Source organism: Nuphar pumila, chromosome 7, assembly GCF_984573655.1.
Source record: "Nuphar pumila chromosome 7, dmNupPumi1.hap1.1, whole genome shotgun sequence".
In the NCBI taxonomy this organism is placed as follows: Eukaryota; Viridiplantae; Streptophyta; class Magnoliopsida; order Nymphaeales; family Nymphaeaceae; genus Nuphar; species Nuphar pumila.
In genome coordinates, this window is record NC_143255.1 from 104,807,194 (window position 1) to 104,831,588 (window position 24,395).

At 35.9% G+C, this 24,395-nt stretch overlaps 1 protein-coding gene across 1 annotated transcript; it reads right to left on the reverse strand.

The window, feature by feature from the left end:
- Window positions 1–796: 796 nt before the first annotated feature.
- LOC149832749 (triosephosphate isomerase, chloroplastic-like) lies at window positions 797–18,590 on the reverse strand. Its single transcript, XM_090014688.1, has 9 exons — window positions 18,274–18,590; window positions 15,716–15,742; window positions 14,501–14,570; window positions 12,691–12,814; window positions 12,065–12,149; window positions 11,773–11,905; window positions 11,497–11,670; window positions 3,322–3,404; window positions 797–1,083 (listed from the first exon to the last, which is right to left on the reverse strand). The coding sequence occupies exons 1-9, from the start codon at window positions 18,481–18,483 to the stop codon at window positions 1,027–1,029; spliced, it is 963 nt and encodes a 320-aa protein (XP_089870814.1). The 5' UTR covers window positions 18,484–18,590; the 3' UTR covers window positions 797–1,026.
- Window positions 18,591–24,395: the final 5,805 nt, after the last annotated feature.

The window sequence follows — 24,395 nt, forward strand, 5'->3', positions numbered from 1 at the left end:
CTATCAAACTTTGTACATTGATTTATTCATGTTAAGTTTATCTTATTACAATCTCACTTTTATCAAGTTCTAGGGTAACTAGGACTTGAATGTAACACCATCACATGCAGACAGTAATTTAAACAAAAACTTTTGTGGTCTATGCTTGAAAAGTTTTAGTTTGTGGTAGCTGATCGGTGAAGATGTTGGTTGGGACTTCACAACCTTGTCTATTCGACGTTAGTTAAAAAAGTTGGTGGGTCTGAATCAGGAAATTTTCCAACAAGAAAAACGCATGGATCTTTTTAGGTAACCAAGAGAAGCAGATCAGGTTATTTTTGCTCATGCCGACATCGTGGCCGTCTGTTTGCATTTTGGATGAATGCCACGTGGTTTTGTTGACTTTTGAGCTTTTTAAAATGCAAATCGGATGGCCACGATGTTGGCATGAGCAAAAACGCTCATGTTCAGCATGACCTGATCTGCTTCCGTAACCAAGGATGTAGGTGTTTCTATTATGGCCAAAAAGCCAAGTTATTTCTTTTTAAATTTCCAAAGAGGTTAGAAATAAAAAACTGCAACTTCTACGACAATAGTTCAAAAGAAACCAAGTCAGTTTCATGTCTCCATGGTCATAAAAGAGTGACTACCAATGCAGAAAATCTTACAAAAACGGACAAAGGCAAGTATGCACCAAAAAAGAGAAGGGAATGCCGCGGTCGCCCTTCAACTTATGTTCTTTTGTTTTCATACTATTTCCCTACATGGGAACTGTGGATGATTTTACTCTCATAACAGCACAATTTCAAGAATTAACTAGACATGGCAAAATTGCGGATGTTATTCGACAAGAAATACACATACACGAGTTACAAGGGATTGAAAAGATCAGAATCAACTCTTAATTCCTAATTTTAAATTATTAAAAAACAACACATAGAAACATTGTTTTGCGCCCCTTCCAACTGAGAGAAACAAGAGAGAAAAAAAAAAACTCCTGAATTTCAATAGCTTGCCTTCTAGTCTTCCACTGAGCATGGGATCATCTTAAGCAGCTACCTTCTTCGAAGTCACAGAATTGATAATGGTGGCAAATTCTGGACCCTGTAACACAAACTAGTTCTGGTCATTAACACATTAAGGAGCAAGAGTGCAGTCTAAGATTAAAACTGATGATATGGAAAAGACAGCAATTTCCTGGTACTCAAGGATCAATGAAACTGGCAAAGCTCAATATGTAGTAGAGTAATCATTTCTTGACCCGGCTGTAGGTTTGGAAAAACAAGTCAAGACATCGGGAAAAAGTCATGACAGTTGACTAATAACAAGTGCAATGCATGGAAAGTTCCTCTAAAATTACCTATCATTTTGTTAATTTCAAAATACCCCTCAATTCTGTACAAATGATAGCAACAGTTGATGCCTGATGGAATCCGACACTTGGTTTGTTTCTTCGCTATCCCACAGCTACTCATGCAGTAAAAATATTTTTCCCTTTTAGATAGAAATATGTGATTAGGCAGACCATCACTGTGATCATATTCAAATTTGTTTAAGAATGTGTCCAAGAAAAAAGGAAAAGAAACAGAATTCAGATGCTTCAGATAAATCATTAGGAGGTTAATCTTTGAACATATAGAGACTCCCTAGCTTGCAAGAGATACTTCGTGTTTGCTTGATGCAACACAGGACAAATCAACAAGCATCCGAGGAAGGAAACACAATTACAGGTTGAGAGAGAGAGAGAGAAACCAATGGTGGCTTCAAGTCTTCCAGACATAATGCACTGCAAAGATTTGCCTTTCTGGGGTTCAGCACCTAAAGACTTTACAGAGTGAACCTAGGGCTCAATTCTAGCCATCAGTGTTGCGCAGGATGCCATGCTTTCATGATTAACTTTTTCCTAAAGGAGTGGAGAATATAAAAGACGATATTCATGAATAATTAACACATACAGAAGAAGAAAAGGGGGAAAAAAAGTCTTTATCTTGTACATGGTAACTTGGATTATTATTATCGTCTTCTAGTAAAGACCTTTCAAGTGCATGACCAACAATCAAATTTTACACTAAAATGTACATAGAAATATTTGAAAATTATTTGGAAAATGAGGGATTAACTATAGTGTTACTTTTTACATGAGTAGGCAATCTAGAAACATATCTTGGAAATCTAGGAATTAACTACAAGGGTTGGTGCTCATGAAGCAAAATGAGTTGCATGGATTGGAAAAGAAGCTGGAATGGACATAAAATGCAGGAAAATCATCTTAGCTCACCTTTCCCACTTATAATTGCCGAACATGAAATAATATATATGATAATTAGATCTCTTTCAAATGCCCAATAAATAAAGAATGCACAGAAATTCCTTTAGGATTCAAAAAGTAAGAATTAAGACAGACTGGAGAAGAATGACAGAGGGCAGTCACTGAAATATAATCAGGCAACTCAGTGGACTTTGGTTACAGGATAAGTTGCAATCTGTTGAGAACCCTAGCTACCTATGAAAACTAAATATGGAAGCTATTATTCCAAGTAAAACACAAATTAAACAGAATAGACATGAAGATCAAAGATAAACATAACTGGCAGGTTAACATACCATAAAATTTTATTTTTACTTAATCCATATTGATATGGATTGTTCACTCATCCATCACCTTAGTATTAGGAAACATAACCAAGAAGAGCCTCATTATTTTTTTCTCAATTCAAAAGTGAAATTATGTTTCTCTTTTTGTTAGAGTATGTATTATACCTATCAGATCTCAAAGATGCTGGTTAGTAACATGACTAGAAACATAATCACAACCCAAGTCTGCTGGCTTTTCTGGAATGTGAAATGTTTGCAAGTCTACAACCACATCTGTTACTTTTATTATTTTATAATGGTCCTTTTGGTAATAAGGGCAATTCTCTTGCAGGCAAAAGCTATGATTTTGAACACACACATGCATACATATACGCACATGTATGCCATATCCAGTTCTGAAAAATCTCAAATTGAACCATTTCCACTCTAGTAAATCTCTCTCACCTGCATCTGGGTACCACAAATGAAAGCTAGGTGGCTTCATCATATGCATGCAGAATAGACAACACGATTTATTAGACTTCACACTCATCTGAATAAATTAAAAGACTTTCAAATTCCAAATGGAGTTGCCATTTTGGTGAAACAGAAAAAAAAACTATTTTTATTACTCAAAAAGGAGAAGATTCACCATTTAAAGAAATGGTATGGATAGAAAATGGAGTAGATCATCATGGACATGTGCATGTGTGGCAGGCGCGTGAACACACACACACACAGTGTGCTCAATGATCATGTGTGGTTTACCTTCAAGGAAGCACCACCAACAAGGAAACCATCAATATCTTCCTGTTTTGCAAGCTCGGCACAGTTGCTACCATTTACAGAGCCTGCAAGGATGAGTTCAACACAAATATTAACAGCACAGCAGGGCCAGATATAATATCAGGCACCACTAAAGCATGCAACAAGCACGTGCAACATATGAATCAATATGTATTGGAGATTTTCTATACAACAGTTTGAGGCTCAAATATAACCAAACCTAATATCATAATCACAATTAGGTGCAACCAAACATGAAAAGGATTAGATGACTCTACAGGAAGCCATGCCATTAATCTACAGAATACTAACTACCAACAATTTTCTGTGACACTTAATGTTGCATCCTACCAATAATGCAATTTGAGATGCAACCAGTTGTTGTTATTTCTGATTCTCTAAATAAATCTATTGTTTTCAACAGACTAGGATATGGACAGATCCATGCATCAGAAAATATTGGTTGTCCAATCCTTCATGAACAACTTGCTAGAAGATAAACAAAATTTGATGGACTTGGTGAATCCAATCTACTTTGGTGGGTCAACACTAGGATGTTTCAGACCTGAATGGATGTGTATGCGGACCCAAGCATCCGCTGTTTAATGTTTCAAGCTTGGCTGTATTCGGCTGCAGTTGAAGCCAAGCTTGAACAACCATGTTTGAGCTTTGTTCGGTCTCATTAACAGTGAAGATGGAAAAGGAGAAATGGGATTTCAATCTATGACTTCACTGTTATTTTGATGAGCCTAAATAGGACCAGTTGATCCGAGCCAATGTAAGCTCAAACTTGGTTGAATGAGACCTAAACTAGGTTACAGATTGACTCATTCAATAAATGAACGAGTTCAAACTGAGGTCTTTGTAAGGAAACGACTTTGAATACATTAGGTTCAATAATGAACCAATACACATGCACATGAAGTGGGGATATACCCACCAAAGGGGAAAACACAAGCACATAATGTGCTAACACATAAACCCACGAAAGGGGCAAAAATGCCTATAAGGCATAAGTTAATACTATTGAAGAGAAGAAGGGTGTAACACCCATTACAATGGAGCAAAAGCTCCTCCAGGAAGTGATAAATACAAAGGGGAAAACCCCTATTTATGCACAAAGAAGAGAGGAAAAGGAGAGGCCAAAAGGGGCTCCCCATAGAGACGTTGGGGGGCACATTTGTGACCGTTGGAGGCCCCAACCAATCTATGTGGGGCCCCCACTTGCGTGAAATAAAAACAAAAAAAATATAAAATATACACTAATTCTAAAAAATAAATAGTTGTTTTCTAAAAACAACTATATAGCAAATGCAAAAAGATAGAAATACCCCTATCGGGTATTGCACATATATATATATATATATATATATATATATATACGAGTACACATATTTTAACACCCCCCCTCAAACTTTGGGGGAAAAAAAAAATGAAAGTTTGGAAAAACAAAAGTCTTAAAAAGAAGTCCAATTCTTCAAAAGTCTTCAAGGGACAACTCCATCTTCATGACATCTCCATTGATCGAATCCATGATGTATCTAAGGTACCACATCTTAGCGATCCTGTAGAGAAAAAAACAAACCAAGAGAAGACTCAAAGTATACAAGAAAAATAAAATATTCTAACCCAAGAATTGCAACAATAATATATTGACAAGCAAGAGTGGTTTTAAACAAGATAGTAACAACTTTTCAAATCATTAGATAAGAGGCAGCATTCCTTAAGGATGACGGTAAATCATGATTTACTAAGATGAAATATGTCTATTAAGAGACATTTAAAACAAAAAAAAAAGGATATCTAAATGAAAGATCATAATAGGATAATTAAAAAAAATAAACTACTTAATCATTTCAATACTATGTGAAAAAATCTTCAAGAAAAACAATGTATAATGTCTTCAAAGAGACAATGCACATGAAGTGCACCAACTTCCACAAATCGTTTTGCACAAAGGCCCAATAAGTACTCAAAGGAATTTATCAATACTTGAAAGGAAGAAGTGTGGGCACAAAAGAACACGGATACAAATGTCCAAAGGCATGACGAATATGAACTTCAATAAGAGGGGCTTTATAAAAGCATATTTAACACGCATAGATCAACAATAGAGTTTTTCACATCTTTAGGGAGAAGATCTATGTCAAACAAATGTCATATATAAGAAGCATGATTTGACTAAGTATATTAAAACATCCACCCAAGATTCAAGAATGAATGTTATTTGAGTAGAGAACCTTACATATTTAAGAACATCTTACTCAAATGATTGCAATTCCAAAAACTCATTTTGTATATCAAATACAAAGGTGGTCAAAACCATAAGCACTTAGTATGTAGATTAAATGCCAAAAAATCAATTTGATTTTAAAATATACATATTAATGATATTATTCACTTGTATCTTTAAAGGACAAAATATGAATGAAATTTCACAAATTTCAACAATAGTTCATCCACTACAAGCAACTACCTCATTAGTCCTCCAAAACCTACAAATCAAGTGTATAAGCTACTAGATCAAGAACATAAATATAATGTCATTAAAGGCCAAAGACACACACAAAGGTGTGTAAAAGAACCTCTTGTCTACATGTAATAATACTTTAAATGAGTGCATCAACGACAAGAACAAGAGAATGCACGCCAACATAGACCAAAAGCATCTTTTGTCTACGTAAAAATACACTCAAGATCAAGTATGTTCAGCTACTAGAACAAGAGTATCAAGCGAACAATAGGCTAAAATACAATACATCTCTTGTCTACATAAAATGACACTTGAAATGAGTGAAAGAAGCTAACCATGGGCATACATATAAGCGACTAGAACAAGGACACAAATGCCAACATGGACTAAAATTACACACCATGGTATAAATCAACGTACCTTGTCTACATATAATAACACTCAAGACAAGTGTGTTCAGCTACTAGACCAAAAGAACAAAGTCAACAAAGGGCTACCAACACACAAAGGTGTAATAAAATTCTTGTCTACATATGATGACACTTAGATAAGAGTTATAAAAGGAGAAGACTTTTGAGGCAATAAGACTTATAATGACAAATATATAACAAATAAAACATTGATTTTAATATACCTTAAAACATTTAAGGTTCCAACAATCATATATCTATCACAAGTTCACATAATAAAGAGCATCCATAAAAATAATGGCCAAAAATGAGTGACACATCCATAATTAGAGATCACATAACAAGTCATTTTAGGGTCAAACTACAAGTTGACAACCTAAAAAGACATAACACTAGGTGCCCATAACTCACCTCAACAAACATCTCTTAATATAATAATGACAAGGCCAAAAAAAGATTGATGCATCATATAAAAAATATATGCCATAAAAAGGCAAAGAACACATAAGGAAATCATTTTCCAAATACGTGATTTTACAAAGCGGGCCGATTTGAAAAAATCAAATCAAAGGTCCAATATAATCAATCACAACAATAATTTTGCATAAACACGAATTATGCTTAATCATGATCAAATCTTTAAAAAAAAAGTCATTTATATCAAAAGGCTTATTTATGCCACAAACACAACATAGAATATTAAGCAACGTCATGTGCAAGAACCGATTTAGAATAATCCAAGAATCAAATCAAGCCTTTAACTATGATAGATATAAAGTACAATTATATGCACATCAAATGACAATAGATGCATTTTTACGCAATACAAGATGTCGAATAACAATAATCTTAAAATGAGCAAATAACAAATTTAGGACAACATATAACAAGATATTGCGGAAGCACTTACATCGATAAAAGAAACAATCTCACAAGTTCACTAAGGGACAAAACAAACACAAGCCCTAAAGAAGACAATATAAACAACTCTTATTGAAAAAAGAGAGAGAGCTCCCAAGCATTCATAAAGATGGTAATATTTAAAAAATCTCATAAAAACCAATATTGTCATTTAAAAAGAAGCTTATAACAATCATGAAATCTTCTCAAAGAGTATATACTCATAAGAAGATTCACAAGGATCAAAAGGCCTCTCAAAGAGAGATCCAACAAAAAAACAAATCCCCAAAAGAGGGTACATACGAAAGGAAGAGGAAAAACTTCATTAAAAACATATGACTTAATAGATTATAACCAACTCCTAATGTAATAAGTATGCAACAAACATTAATGAAGACCATAAATTTTATAATAAAACGCATTCTTGAAATTGAATTGAAGAATGTAAAGAAAATAACCATATTTCATGAGATCATTTTTAAAACTTAATTCAACCAGTATTATAAAATGCCTTCTTAATCAAATATTGCTCATATGAAAAGAACTCATTAGGTAGGAAAATAAAAAATTAATAAGGAATTTTTCAGAGTTAATATATGTCAATCACACGATATTATGAAAAGCCTCATATAGGACATTTTAGTGGATAAAAAGATACCTTTAATATGAACCAACAATTATGATGAGAGTATGTGAGCAATGCTACATATCTCACAAACATTTTACTTTTAACATAACTTTCTTAAAAGACTTATTTTTCATATAAACGGTATTCTTACAACCAAAATTAGGTATAAATTCAAAAATTCCAATGGTCATAATTTTTTATCGACCCATTAGACCATGTTTTGAGCAATCACATATTTAATTATTCGAAAAACAAGTTCACCGATTTTAGAATTTACCAATAAAAGACTTTCAAGAAAAGACATACGAAAAAGAATAATATACGAAAAAAGTTCAATGAAATGTTAAGAACCCAAACTCATAATGACAAAGAGAACACATATGCAAAACATATCTAATTCTTCATAATGCACAATACTTAAAGAAATATAATGCATACCGAATAATTTTAAGAAACAAAAGAGAGAAATGAGGACTTCACCATTTTTCTTTAAAATTTCTTGAATAGCACGCTTCCTGATGCAACAAAGAGCAACTCGATCCCAACCTGGCTCTGATACCATGTAAGAAAACGGCTTTGAATACATTAGGTTCAATAATGAACCAATACACATGCACATTAAGTGCGGATATACCCACCAAAGGGGAAAACACAAGCACATAATGTGCTAACACATAAACCCACGAAAGGGGCAAAAATGCCTATAAGGCATAAGTTAATATTATTGAAGAGAAGAAGGGTGTAACACCAATTACAATGGAGCAAAAGCTCCTCCAGGAAGTGATAAATACAAAGGGGAAAGCCCCTATTTATGCACAAAGAAGAGAGGAAAAGGAGAGGCCAAAAGGGGCTCCCCATAGAGACGTTGGGAGCCCCCAACGGTCACATTTGTGATCGTTGGAGGCCCCAACGAATCTATGTGGGGCCCCCACTTGCGTGAAATAAAAAATATAAAATATAAACTAATTCTAAAAAATAAATAGTTGTTTTCTAAAAACAACTATATAGCAAATGCAAAAAGATAGAAATACCCCTATCGGGTATTGCACACATATATGTATATATATATACATATATGTGTACGAGTACACATATTTTAACAGTCTTATTAAGCCAAGAGCAAACTATTTGCATGTGGCTTGGCCATTGTAGGAATTTTAAGCTTTTCCAGAAGAGTTCATTACTTTTACTCCAGAGAAAGGATAAGGACACTAGCACAGTTGTCCATGTTTTGACTTAAAAGCAGATCCCAACTATGATCATTTTTTCCAAGTGTTGATGATCGTGCAATCAGGAACTGATCTGAGATATACGTTTTATCATAGGACATCTAACTCTACAATCATTCACTTGACAGTAACTGAAAAAGTAGCCAATGATCCTCTTAAATTAGCAACACCATTTTGCTTTCATACAAGAGGCCTGACTTTGTTTTAACCGAACTTTCATTTTGTAAAATGGATTCCATAGAAAGTTGGACAACAATTGGCATCAAGTGGGACATGAGTATGTCACATAGATTCGGCCAACCAGGTGTCGCACCTGCGTCGACGCGACGCGATGCGGGTGCGGCACCCGGTGCGGTCAACCCAACCCTGGGTGCGGTCAATGCACCCAGGGTCATTTATATCCAACTTTTGGATTTGAAAAGAAAAGAGGCCCGCTGAAATGGGCATGACAACCAGAAAACTTAGGAACTGGTTTGTCAACGTGGCGAGTTTCGAGACACAACTCTTCAACTTTCTTTACGGCAACCACATGCTATAGCCAACTACCAAGGAGTCTCTTCTCTGAATCGTTTCTCTGGGTCAAGCACAGGCTAAACCTGCGAAGGTGTCTGGTTCAACAAGAATCGATTGACAGCGGTGAAGAGATCGATTCCTTCTAGATGCAAGTGTGACTCGCTGAGCTTCTTCTGTCTCTTGAGTTGCTTCGTGGTCGAAGGGAAATGATCCTCATCGAATTCTGCAGAGGGGATTGCAGTCAGGAGATACCTCCATCTCTTGGACAGGATGTTGGTCCTCACCGCAATTTTGATGGGGAGTGAATAAGGCAATGCATTGATACTGCACTCGGTGGCTTTCTTCATCATTCTCACCTTTTATTGAAGATCTGACACCTCTCGTAGTTGATGAGAGCTTAACTTTTCATGGAAATCTGGATAGTCTCAAAGAACAACCATATTGTACCCTGAAAATTGAAGAGAGAATAATCATTCTGTTAAAATAGAAGGTTCAGGAAGGCGAAAGGGTAATGATGCCCATGTTGGCCCGTAGGCCCCGTACAGATTGCAGTCCACTGTACCTACCTGCAAATATTAAATCAGATTTTGATTTCCTTCTGAGATATGCACTGGGCTGGAGGTTACGTACTAGAAAAATTAATACAAAATATCTAAAGTCAATGAGCTCCCAGAATGATTTTCTTTTTTGGTTCATATCGCCGACCCCAATTGTTTTGGGATGAAGGTGTAATTGTTGTTGTTGTTGAATGAGCTGCCAGATTTTGGGGCAGGATGTAACGATCATGGACAATACAGCCTTTCTTCAGGGATGACCAGCTTGGTTACCATTCAAAAGTAGCTCAGTTACATAACTAGGAGATAATAACTAAAAGAGTCGGATGGAAAACCAAGCATATATGTCCTGGCCAGGGGGAAATGGGGTCTCGCAACTGGTGTTCGTACCTTATTTGGTTCTTTTAAATCAGATATCCATCAAATCCTGATATTTGTCTGATTCAATAGCAAAAAATTAAAACCATATATGCATCTAGCAGGGTTTGATTAAACTATTAAACTCGGCTCAAACCAGTAGAGCTTAATGAAGCTTTGAAACTCGATTAAACTTGGTTAATGCAGTCTTATAATGATGAATTTTAGCATATATATAATTTTTGTTTTTTAAAATGTACTCACGATAATTGTTTTTTATTTCATTAGTGTTACAGTTGTTAATTGTTAAAACTTCAAAATTGTATATATATATATATAATTTTTTATATTTTCGCCCTCCCGCACCCAAGTTTTTTTAAAATGCCGCATCCCTGCACCCGCACCCGCACCCGCACCCATGTGACATAGGACATGGCATTGTTGTTCCCAAAGGTATAATTGTGCTTCTAAGCATTCCAATCAAACACCTCTTATTGAGCTTTCAACATATCCACATGTTATTCGGACAAATTAATGGTTCATAAGATACAAATTTCTTCGGACATCTACAAGAAGTAACCCCAAACCATTCACATAATAGTCATATTTGGCTGTTGAAGGATTTTGATCAATTATTTCTCATGCTCATGAAATCTCAACATATTTTCCCAACTCTTTCCCACATTATCATGATGTTGTAGCTCCAAGGGTGATAGCAACCACAATGTAGCCCATGGGGTCCTGAAATGTCTCATTTTTTATATGACCAACAATCTAGCCGGTGGACTCTTCATAACTAAAGTTCAACGCTAAAGGTATTAAAACCCTTATATTAGTTTTTATTTCATATATATACCCGGGCCTGTGCCTAATCCATAATAGCAAATAACATGTGAGGTAATTGAAAATCTTAAATAGGAAGAACAAGCACCTAAAAAACACAACAGAAGCAGGAATCTGGTTCACATAAGCAGGATGGTCATGCTATTAAGTTGAGAGCCTAAATCTGCTTAGTGCTTAGATCTTAGATTATGTCACATATTTAAGTTCATTAATCCAAGCAAGCTCAAATTTTACTTTAAATATTACATACCTCCATATATAATTCGAGTCTTCGAAGCAACATCAGCTGACACGTTCTTCTTCAGCCAATCACGAACAGCCGCATGGACCTCTTGTGCTTGCTGAGGTGAAGCTACTTTGCCCGTGCCAATGGCCCAAACAGGCTCATAAGCAATTACTATATCAGTCCAGCTGGGCACTTTATCTGCATCAGAGATTCAGAGGATACAACATTCAGAATCACAAACAGAATTCAGTTAAAATCATATGGTTTAGCAAAACGAAAAGAAGAGGTGGAAGAAGGCACCTGCAAAAGCCTTCAACTGTTTGAAACAGACATCAAACGTTTTGCCTGCTTCTCTTTCTTCTAGTAGTTCACCAATGCAAGCAATCACCTTGAGATTCTGGCTCAAGGCATAAACAGCTTTGCTTCCAATAAACTGAAATCCAGAAATTACTATAGAGTATAGACATAAAAAAAAGTACAATAGCTGCCCAATAGCATAATATAGCATGTACAATAGCTGCCCAATAGCATAATATAGCATGACTAGCATTATAATGAATAAAGTCCAGAAGGCAACTACTGAAATCACTACCTCATCATTTTCGCCTATAATATGCCTCCGTTCTGAATGGCCCAAAATAACCCACTTGCAGCCAATATCTATCAACTGCTCAGCACTGCAAAAGAGAAGGACGATAAAGAGCATCAGAGAGTATATGGGTAGTTTGTGATATAATATTATTTGAGTTGTTAAGTTAATGACTGCAAGACCACTTGGCAGGCATCTGGACCACAGATGTAAGTTGAATTGCAAGTTTTGTATTGGTAGATTATGATGAGCCACGTATGATAAAAATACAGTGAACTTGTAAGTTTTGTTAGAAAAATGCTTTTGACCAGGCCAACTGCCTTTATCTGATTTTGTTAAATGTAAGCATGAAAGCAAACTAGAAGCATTCCTCATGTTGGTAAGGCTTTGATTTCATTCTCTATATTTTGACAGATTTATAAATTAACAAGTATTCTCAGTCCACACACACAAACATCACATGAATAAGTCAATGGTCACACTGAATAGGAGAAATAACTAATGAGAAACTCTATGCCAAATTATGATAAACCTTAAAACACAAAATAAGCTAGAAAAACAGGAAAAATCCATGATAAGGAAAGAGTTCAGAAGATTGCCAAGTCCTTGCGTTCAGATAAAAAAAAAACCTGATTTCTCCAGTGAAAGCACCACCTTTACCAATCCAAGAATTTTGTGCAGAAATGTCAATCCGATCAGTTAATGAATTCTTCACCTGGTCAACATATAAGAAAGGAGGTGCAACAACAACATCTGCAGTATGATAACATACTACGGTCACCAATCAAAAATAGGCATGTCATAAGGCAAGAATAACTAGAGATAAATAAAGTAGTGTTGTTATTTTAAAATCAAGCAGCCACCACTTAGATTTTTGGAATTAATAAGAGTAAATTACAAAAAACTGCCTGACTTAACACCAATGTACATATAATAGCCCAATGTTCAACTTATTCTGCTCAACTGCCTTTTTCTCCTGTGCATAAGATCTGCCTTTTTTCCTCCATTAATGAAATAATATACTGTATCAGCCTCTTAGTAGCTTTATTTTACTAAGTCATGGTCAATTGAAGACTTATATGACCAGGTACATCTTTCTTGAGAAAGTGAAAAGCTCAAATTATTAACTACAATCATAGTCACCAGTATTGTTCTCAGAAGGATTTGTCTCATGATTTTTTATTTAAGTAATTTTTCTTAGGAAAATCTTAGAAATTTTAAAAGTTGAAGAAACTGAAGTAATGAAAAAAATAAGAAATAATAGGTAGATTTTAAAATATAAAATAAACAAAGAATAAAAAATATATACTTAAAATATATAAAATAATAAATTTTTTCAATAATACCATGACATTATCATGATAATATCACGATATACATGTTATGACAATACCACAGTCTTTTCACATTTTTTTTGGTTGTTTGAAAAAAATGCTAATATCGTGATATTTTCAAAATATCAGCAATATCGGTAACTGACTGTAATAACAGAAAAGCCAGCAGTTATGGAAATATGTGATAAATCAGGTGGATTTTTATAATTTACTCAATCGAAATTTGTAAGAATGGGAAGAATATTTCCTGAATGTAAACATGGTATGGTAGCATTTTATTTGGAAGTTCATTTTAGTATGCAAAAGTCCTTCATGCAATCATTTTCCAGCAAGAACAGTAACAATTCAAGAAAACTTGCAAATTACAGCAGATACAGATATGCTACATTTTTATGTGTATTATACCCATCTTAAAGTAACATTATTTTAACAAAACGCTTTGTGGAAAGCACAAACAATTAGAGGTACTAATAGTCGCTCACATATGTCCAACCATTTGCATTCGCGGCTCATGAATCAAATTAAGATTTACAACTTAACCAAACCAGATAACACTGAAATAAATCTAAAAGAAATGAAAATTGAATATAAGAAATACCAAATGACATCAAGAAAAAAGGGAATATATACACAAGGAAAAGATGATCCAATCTACATCTAAGTTGACTCTAAATTGATTCAATTTCACATATTCAAGGCCCACTGCTGTTGGGTTGACGTGAAAAGACTTGAGACAGGTTGAAAGGAACTGGTGGAGTCTCAGAATGATTAGAGATTAGAAGACAGACACTCTAAGAAAACAGATATTCAACTTCATCAGGTAGCTAACTCATTTCTATTACGACATGATAACTGATAAAGTACAGAAAAGTGCTTGGACATTAATAAGAGGGGACATCTGCCATTGGAAAGAAAGGATAGATAGGATTCAATTCAAAAGACTTTGACAATATGATTATTATGAAAGAGAAATAAAGAATTAATCAAATCATGGTGGCAATACTTGAACATAACCGCAAGGTAACACCACAGGCAGATTAAAAAAATTAAATTAAATGTTGCTCAGATAGCAATTGAAAAAAAAAAGAATAAAATCAGTGCATACCAACATCATCCTCGATTTGTGCATTGTTCAAGTCAAAAACAAGCTTGCTGATGGAATCTTTTGTCCCGTTCTGGAAGAGAGAGAGAGAGAGAGAGATATCCAGTTACACAAAAGAATGAAAAATACAACCACTAGGTGATCTGCAATAGAATTTACAAATGGATCAATAATAGTAACCAAGAGAAAAGAAAGAAATGGCAAATGAACACAACAAAGAATTCTATCTAAAGCAGGTACACTGCATTTTTTTCATTCCTATCCTTACAACTCCTGTTCTACCCCTTCCACACCCAACAACAAGACTTTCCACCTAGGGAACACCGATTTTTCTTGTCCCAAAGGTTTGCTCTAACCATATCCATGCTCACACTCAAAGTCTCAAACTCCAACATAGATCTCTATCTATATGTTTTACTTCTTAGCAATGATAGAATTTCTTGGATGCTATAGATTCAACTATACAAAAGTGCCCTCAATTCTAAAATAGTCAATCAATGGACTAGCAAAAAGGAGACCAACATCCCTTAGAACTTCAAATTATAACATTAGTTCAATTGTTTGGAGCTAGAAATGTCTCCAAATGTCCATCCATTGACTTCTTAATGTAAGGCAGTAACTGGTCCAGAGAGTGCAAATCATGCTTGTGCCATAAGCACTATGGAAACATTATAGCACATATAATAATTTCCCATATGTTGATATCTAAGAACTAGCTGTTGTTTAAGATTAATGGGACAATGATGTACAAGAGACTACAAATAAAAATCATTTCCATGACACTCAAAAGACATACATAACTATTACGTCCCTAGTGAAAGTAAGAAATTATAAGTAAATACAAAAGAAACACTAACATAACAAAATCATTACAAGTGAATATAAAAAATAGCACCTAAATGAAAAAGACCTGTGAAAGTCAGAACATAAATAACCAGAAATTGTCCATAAGAGTGTTCAGTTATCAAAGCTTGCTGCCAAATTTCTCAATATATAATAGCCTCTGTGCTAAGAAAATGATACAAAACAGAAAGATAACAAAATTTTTAACCTCACAGAATTGGCATCAATAGTTCATTGGTAGAGTTGTACAAGCATGATAAGGAATTAAATTTCGAATGAAGTTCAAGATTCTAAGACAAGTAACAGAGTCAAAGAAGAAAAAAAAAGGAAAAGGAATATTTCTGCAAAAGAAAGCATGAGTATCTTAAATCTTACACATTTCCAATTTCCCCCAACGAAAAACTGCAAAAAGAACACCACGAAAATGGATTAGAATGAGTGCTAGCAAAAGAAGAAAATGCATTTCAGAAGATCACAAAGTAAGCCAATGATCACAAAAAATAGTCCAATGCTTGCATAAGACTAGACTCAATAAGATGTAACAATCATATACAAATAGAGTGAGAAGAAAAGTCTACAAAATAACCCTGATAAAGAAATCTCATGTCTAGCATACCTGCCTCGCTGTATTTCACAGTGTTACAGTATTTGCAAAAACTGTGGGAAATATGGCATGTAGTACAAGGAAAGATAGTTAAATAGCAAAGCAACAAAGTCAAGCAATTAAGCCTCAAAGTATCTATTACACGCATAAACAATATAAAGTAAGTCTGATAACAACAGTTTTGTTTTCTCTCGAGAATAAACAATACAACACATTGACAAATTCTTGATTTGGACTGAAGTAAGACCAGTGGTCCTTTACAGATTTTATTTTAGTTACAAGATGTTTCTCATCCTCTCCAAGGTGAAAAATAAAGACAATGAAAAGAACTCAAGGTTCAAAACCAGGGAAATATTTGTAAGCAGACCAAAGACATGCAAGAATCTATTATACAATAGCCAACAAGGGTCAACTAATCATTTAAATGCATTCAACTGCAGTAGTCACAAAATAAATATCATATCATACTGACAACCAAAGACAGATTCCCATCCCCTATAACCTCTTTACTCCCTGCCCCTCCCCACTCTACACTACAACACATCAACCTTCCCCCCTCCCCTCCAACCCAAGGTTGCCAGACTCGGAAGCGGGAAACGATACAGGAAGCGGAAGCGAGAAGCGATGCATTTTAAAATGTATAGGAAGCGGGAAGCGAGGAATAAAAAAATATATATAATAATTGAATGTGAATCATAATGAAACACAAATAAAAACTAAAATAAAAGTGACTAATATTAAATTTCATGATTTTTTTAGTGTAAAAATTAAATTTTTAACAAAATCTAAAATTGATGATTACCAATTTAGAGAAAGTACATGGAAGTGAGTGAGAAGAGTGAGAGAAAACACATAAAAAACATGAAAAGTTGAGTAAGAGAACATTTAAGATGAATAAATGAAGTGTCTGGAAAGCATACGAGAAGTGTGGGGGAATTGAGGTTCTCATCAAGTTTCGGAAGCGAGGAGTATCGTGCTTCCAAAGCGAGTTTCCGGGAAGCGAGCTTCCCACCTATCTAAGAAGCTTCCGGTAACTCTGCTCCAACCCCAGTAACCGATTTTGTTAGGGAGAGAAAAGAGACCACATTCTCATATTCTCAAGAACAAAATCATCTCCAGTAGTAACAGTGATGAGATTTCTCTATATCAAACAAGTAGAACATTATTGATGAAATATAGTTTCCAAGCTTGCTTATGAGGTAGAAGCAATTTACAAATGACCACATATTGAGAACTGGGGGATAAGGAGCCGATATCACATTGTGAACAATGTTGCATAGGCAATTCAACAAACATCTAATGCCACTAGAGATGTGGATGACATGATGTCTTCATCTAGGAACAACTGAATCACATCCTAACCTCTAAAATAGTCCATCTCACAACAACCATGTCCCTGTGGGTGAAACATAAGCTTAGCTTAAATAATAGATATCATTATTCTAAAAATAGCAGAACTTCAAAATAAAAAATAAAAAACATGTAAAATATGGAGAAAATTAAGGATAGTTTTGGAACTAAAAGGTAAATATTTTAAAATTAGAAAAAAAAAAGAACACGAAAGGTTATTAAGTATAATTTTCATAAGGAACAAATTATCTAGGTAACCTTCAAGCACGTTGATATGAAGCACCAATTTTCCTAATCCAACCTCAAGTCTACAGCAAGTACCAACTCCTCTATCTTTCTCTCGATTTAGAAACAAGAAAAAGAAGGGGAAAAGGAGGTAAGGTCAATGTTCATCCAAACTCCCATGATGTGTAAACGGTTTTTTGTTGGATGATATGTCCAATTCGCCATTGTCGCGACAAACAAATTTCGGTTCTTCTTGCCCAATAAGGCAGCTGACACATCCACTGCCATGTTGATGCTGCAGCAAACACGTGACAAGAACGATAAGCCGACTCACAGAAGACGGCCCAAAATCAGAGGCCCACCAACAAATCCATCACTCAACTAAACAACTTCCAGATCTCCGCTGGATTACTAATGCACCATATTCAAACCAAGTAGAAACAAATGCCTCATAACCAATCTGAATCCTACCATCTTTCAAAATAATTGAAAAACACCTGAATCGCGAGACTACCACTCAAAAACTAAATCTTCCCCAGAAGATTCAATCAATCGGAATCCGACCATCATTAAAAATGATTAAAAAACACCAATGAAACGCCTAAATCTCGAAATTCGCATTTAAAAGCACCAACTTCATCAATTCTACTAAGCATTGCATGAAAAACTACTCATATTTCCAGGCGCAATGAAACTCAATCATTCCAGAAAAGCAGAAAAGCTCAATGAGGGGAAGACAGGACTCCACACGAACCTTTCCGGTTCCGGCCATGGAGACGACGGGCCGGCAACCTTTTCCGGCGGATGCGTGGAGGTGGCGAGAGACGTGGTGGAAGAAAGAGTGGTTGGTGGTGGCGGCGGCGGAGGAGGAGGAGGAGGAGCGGCCAAAGCCGGAGAATTGGGTGCAGGGGTGGGATCTTTGGGTGGGGAGGTGGGAGGGAGAGAGGGGGACGGACGCTGCCATTTCTCAGAAAATCCGGTTATCCAAAACCGATCGCTCCTCTGCTTCTCCTTTTCGAACGTCGCTCCCCCTCCTCTCCTTTTCTTTCCTTCTCTTTACTTCCTCCCTCGGCCCTTTTCTTCACTTTTATTGGCAAACCTTTATTGGTTTTTATTTATTTTTTAGGAAATTAAAAAAGAGTAGAACAAGCCTCTCTCTCTCTCTCTCTCTCTCTCTCTCTCTCTCTCTCTTGTGGTAACTGCGTAACCAGTAACACAACATGGGTTTTGAACTTGTAACGTCCCAACACACGGTGGACTGTATTCCATATACATCTGCCACGTGGTGGAATCCTGACAGATGCTTAATTGTTTACTTTGGATTTTGAAACTGACCAATATATCATTTTCACGGAGTTGGGTGGAGGCAAATATTTTTCTAAAAACAAGATTGGATTTGGTTCGGGTATCCATTATCATTTTATTGTTGCATGTACTGGCCAACTTGGTTAAGCGGGCATCGCATGACTTGGAACCCTAAGCTACCAAACCCTGCTCCAATTACCCTTGCTTTAAGGTCAAATAGTGCAACCAGTAAGCTGATTCAGACCCCAAAACCAAGGTCTGCCCAATGAGTTGAGGCAGCCAAGGCATTAACATCTCATTTTTCAATTGTAAAGATTAGAAACAGTTGAAATTGTGTTTGTTGTTCATCATTTATCCCTTAGACATAGACAATAACTTTCCAATAAAATACTATCTTATTTTGGTGTCATTGCTTAAATCCACCTACCCTTTTTTTTAAGTTGGGCTCCAATGAGAGAGACAAGACTTGTAGAGAGGGGAAGATGGAAAGGACTACAGGGTGTTGGTTCTTCCATGGACCATAGTAGTTGTTAGAATGCTTTGACACTATACTAGCTAACTATTTTGGTAGATGTTCTTTTTCTGACTTTCTTTTGAAAGACAAGCTGGGGTTAGGCAGACAGCCACCAGTTATTATTCAACCTACCACTGGGTTTTGAACCTGCAACATTGCACTACAAGGAGACGTGCACTGACAGTTCCTACCAACCACTTGGAGCCCCGTTGGTGTTGTTTTTCTGACTTCCTATGTAAGCATGATTACACCAATGGGTCATTGGTCGTATGATGCTAACCGGTAGGAGAAAGTGCCACTATCATTTTCCAATGGGACCCTTGGAGAAATCTCACCAAACATAAACTTTCAAAACCTTCCGTGGATTGAGGGGGCGTAAGCAGATCGCATCCATGTTTCATTCACATTAAGGTGCAATGTGATTGCACACTTTTGGTGTGCTGCTGCAACTGATCACCCATGGTGCAGCAGCACACCAAAAAGTGTGCAATCACCTTGCACCTGATCTACCCTCCAGATGATGTTGGGTAGAAATGTAAATTTAGAACCCGAAGAAACCGCACCTGGCATGAAGACCTAGCACCGCCCTAAGGATTGGTAGAAACTTACCTGAATAAGAAGAAAATTACACTTTGAATACTGCAATAAGAGGGATAGTTTATCCTTTCATATACAGTTTGCTTCAGACCGCCATGTTTTCACCTTTTTGTTTCAAGCCAGTGACACAGGCTATATGAATTTTTTTTCATGATCATCCCATCTTATGGTTGATAGCAAAATTCCTATCTTATTTGATTTTTCAAAATGGTCTTGACATCTCATTAAAGATGGCTTTGCCAAGTGTTAACACCAAACATGATCTAACTCAAGGGCCCCAATGTCAATAAATCATCTTATCCGACATCGAACCGAAATTCGATTCCATTTAGTTGCATTTGGTAAGCCAGAACCATATTCAATTATAATTGGATGCAGATATAGATTTGATTTGTTGCTACCAAATCCGACATCATATCTGAATTTGGCCGATATCCAAATCCATTTACATGTAAAAGAAATGGATCCAGTATGAGCTTTTTACCATCCAAATCTGAATCCGTTTAGTCCAATATGATATTTGGTCCAAACAGTTTACATCCCTAGCCACAACTGACTCTGAAAGGGCAAGCCACCAGGTGGGCTTGTTACTAAAGATCGAGTGTAATCACACATTTTTTAGTAATATTATGACGGGGGGGGGCTCAACTAGGATCAGATCATGAAATAGGCACATCGTTTGATGATTTAGTCCCACTATTATAACCAATGAGTCTTAGGTTCGAATCCATGGGATTATCTTCCAACTTTTTTTTTTCGTTTATCACATAAAAAAACTACACTCGGATTGCCCACAAGGGCTCCACTCGTCTGGTAAGAGTGACTTGTGAATGCCACCAACTTGAGGCAAAGTCACAAGTTTGAAACCCAAAGGTAGCGGGTTGATGATGACTCTGAGGTGTTTTTTTGCTAGAACTATCCAAAAAAAAGTAAACTATACTCAAATTGAAAACCTGGTCACACTAGTTTTAGCCATAGTGACAAATGTCGCGAGATTTCATGAAAATCTCGTGATACTATCGCAAGAAATGACTAGAACATTTTTAATGGTAAATTCTCGCAATATGTTCAAAATGTCTTGATTTTTTCATCAAAATATAAATATCACAATTTAAACATGATATTTAAATTTTTAACGGATATTTCTCATGAAAAAATCATGTGGTTCTTATTTTTAAATAAATTTTATTATATTTTCTTATAAAAAAATAATTATTTTTATATTTTAATCTTTTTTGCCAAGATTTTGCTGAAAATGTGAGATTAAAAAAAAAATCAAATTCTCATGAGTTTTTGACTGCCGATACTTTGTCATTTTAAACTTTTGTCACTATGGTTTTAGCTTGCCGTACCAACAAAGTAAAGCTAGGAGGGTGCCCCCTTGACCCTCAAGGATATATATCCTCCAACTTATCTATCCGAAAGGAAAAGGAAAGGTCTTAATGACCCAGCTTGGTTAAAAAGAAAAAAAAAATCCAATGTAAGCATCCTACTTTTTTTTTTTTTTAATTTACACGGAGAAGGCAATCTACCAAAACGGGATTACAATTTTGACATCACACATTTAATAATAGAGTAATGCTATGGTGCTCTGGGAGTAAGACATAAGAGGAAGATGCCGACGTCGATGTCGGTTGGCTGGCAGTGCAGACAAAGAAATCAGAGGTAGTGATAGGGAGCGAGAGGCAAAGGGGAAGGGGATAGCGAGGGTGAGTGAGAGAGAGAGAGAGTGAGAAAGAGAGAGACCTAAGATGTCGCAGACGACTGCGACGACGTTGATTAGAACAAGTGGGAGGAGCAAAGGAGGAGGTGCATGAGAGAGCAAGGGTGTCGGCGGTGGTTTGCCAGCAACCTGTCAAAAAAATTAAAGAGAGGGAGTGAGGATGGTGGTCGCCAAGTGGAGGAAAAAGAGCCGACACATGGGGAAGGGGGCGACAAATAGGAGAGAGAGGTTGACGCCTCCTCTTCCTCCCCCCCCCCCCCCCCCCCCCCCCCGCTTTATAAAAAAAAGGGAGTGCAGGCGGTGGGCGGTGGCCTGACCTTGATGCTTGTTTTGGATCCAGATCAGGTTTGCATCCGAATCTGACCCGGGTCCAACTAATTTTTTAATGTGGATTTTACATCCTACATTTCTTAAAAGAATTTCGTCCACAAAATTTCATTAATAAACTTATGTTTCTTATATAGGGTCTCTGTATTTTATCATTATCAGGTTATCGTTTGTTGCCCTTACTATTTCAACAGACTCTTTGTTCTGAATATCTTAACTTAATCTCATTTCTCAAGGCCTTGTGCGGCCAGTTGTCTCCTGTCATAACATTACTTAAGGTGTTATTTTCAGAACGGCCCCATCTTTCCACAGAAGACCCAAGCATAAACATCAAATCAAGATCTAAAATCAATAAGGATATGATTCTTTAATCATGCTACAACAGAAAAGCCAAATCTATAGATTCATAACTGGCTATCTCAATCAACCTCAAAAGGTTATCACAACTCATCATAACACTTTATGTAATCAAAATTCACAAGTTCCACGTGAGATCGCCTGGTCTGGGAAATATACGACCTCACAAGGAATTGTTGCCCTAGATGGTATACCTGATCTTATACAATACACTTTCTCATAGGAATTTACCGTCTTTGCGGCTACCCGTTCTTGGACAATATACTTCCTCACAGAGATCTACCGCACTAGCCGGATCACCTGATCTTGATCATACATACCCACACAAAGAATCTTTTGGAGATCAGATCCTCAACAGATACCATATTCAGTGATACACGTGTCAATACAATTGACCGCTCTCGGGGTCGGTAGCCACCAATATGGGCACAAGCATGTATACCATCAATATGTATCACATCACTTCATATGGCACTTATATCATAAAATCACACATTTCATCAATAAGATTCATGAACCATAGTTCACTATTGAACTTACACATTTATCACATGCATTCTTAATTCCAATTCATGTGGCATTTAAATCACATCATACAAAAGCATATTATCCTACGCATCATATCATTGCCACAAGGAATATTGCATTTCAAAAATTGAACATCGAAGCATGCGTAACTAAAGCATGAGTTTTATGCTTACGTGATCATGGACATTTCATAATGCCAAGCGACTAAATCTCACCATACGCAACTCCTACGTAGTTCGAGTTATGCACACAGGATTCAAGTCATATATGTATTTAAGATATTCAAATCATTGCATCATCTTCATATGCATTCTCAATTCTCATATCAAATCACATTCGACCATTCTAGCATGAAACACACACACACATATTTTTCAAGACATTTAGTCAAATACCCATGATACACACCTCGATCATGTTATACAGGTATGATATATTCACTTAAACAATCATAATGTGTTCATTTGAAATGAAATTATGTAGGTGTGATGTATCATTTACCTAATAAGTCAAAACTAATCATTTGTAGTCGTGAGGTGTCATTCACTTAAATGCTAACATACACATCACAATCATAAGAATCTTGAGGGCACAAAATTCATACGCAATTTCATTGAACGACATTTAAACTGAAACATATTCTTTTAATTAATATAAGTACAAAACCATTTAAATAATAATACTTACAGTGTGATGCAGATGTCGGATGGTCAAGGATTACTGTTTTTCCTATCGCTCTGATACCAAGTTGTAACGCTCCAAAAATCTTAGACTTGTAACTTTTAGAAGAATTTAGAAAGCCTTTATTCGTTTATTAGAGTTTTAAATAGTAATTCAGCGAAAAATGATATTTTAAAAATAACAAGTCAATGGACCTTAGAAGCATTACGGCGCAAACTTCCTTGACAAACAGATTTGGAACTCCGTACATTTTTAGAAACCAAAGAGATTATGGAAATGTAGTTTAAGACTTGTACAAATGAGAGATTTCTAGGAAAACCTTTATGTAAATTTACCAAAAATGTCCTTAAGAGCAAAAAGTCAAAGAAAGAGTCTCGTCTTGATCTCATCATGTCATCGTGTCATCGCAGTACGAAACATCACATGCTCATAAAATGGATCAGTTTTGTGAAAAACTGGTAGGTGCATAGGTGAGACAATGTGAAACTGAAATAAGCAATAATCAATGTGCAATACTCTGTAACAAGCATGATTGGTTGTATTGCTTAAGCAAGCAAGCCACCTCTAACATGAGCAACAAATTATACAAATGAAACAAGTATCTATAATATGATCAATTGAGTTAAGCAACTAAGCAATTAATTATGAAATCAAGTGAGCTATTAACTATCACAAGGTGTAAATAGTTCATAGATTATGAGCTGAAAGCAATCACACAAGCAGTTCTACTAATCATACGATGTAAGCAGTTTATAAGTTACATGCGGTGAGCAATCACACGACAACAGTTATATTGATCACAAGATATAAATAGCTTAAAAGACAAGCAATTACATTAGTCCTA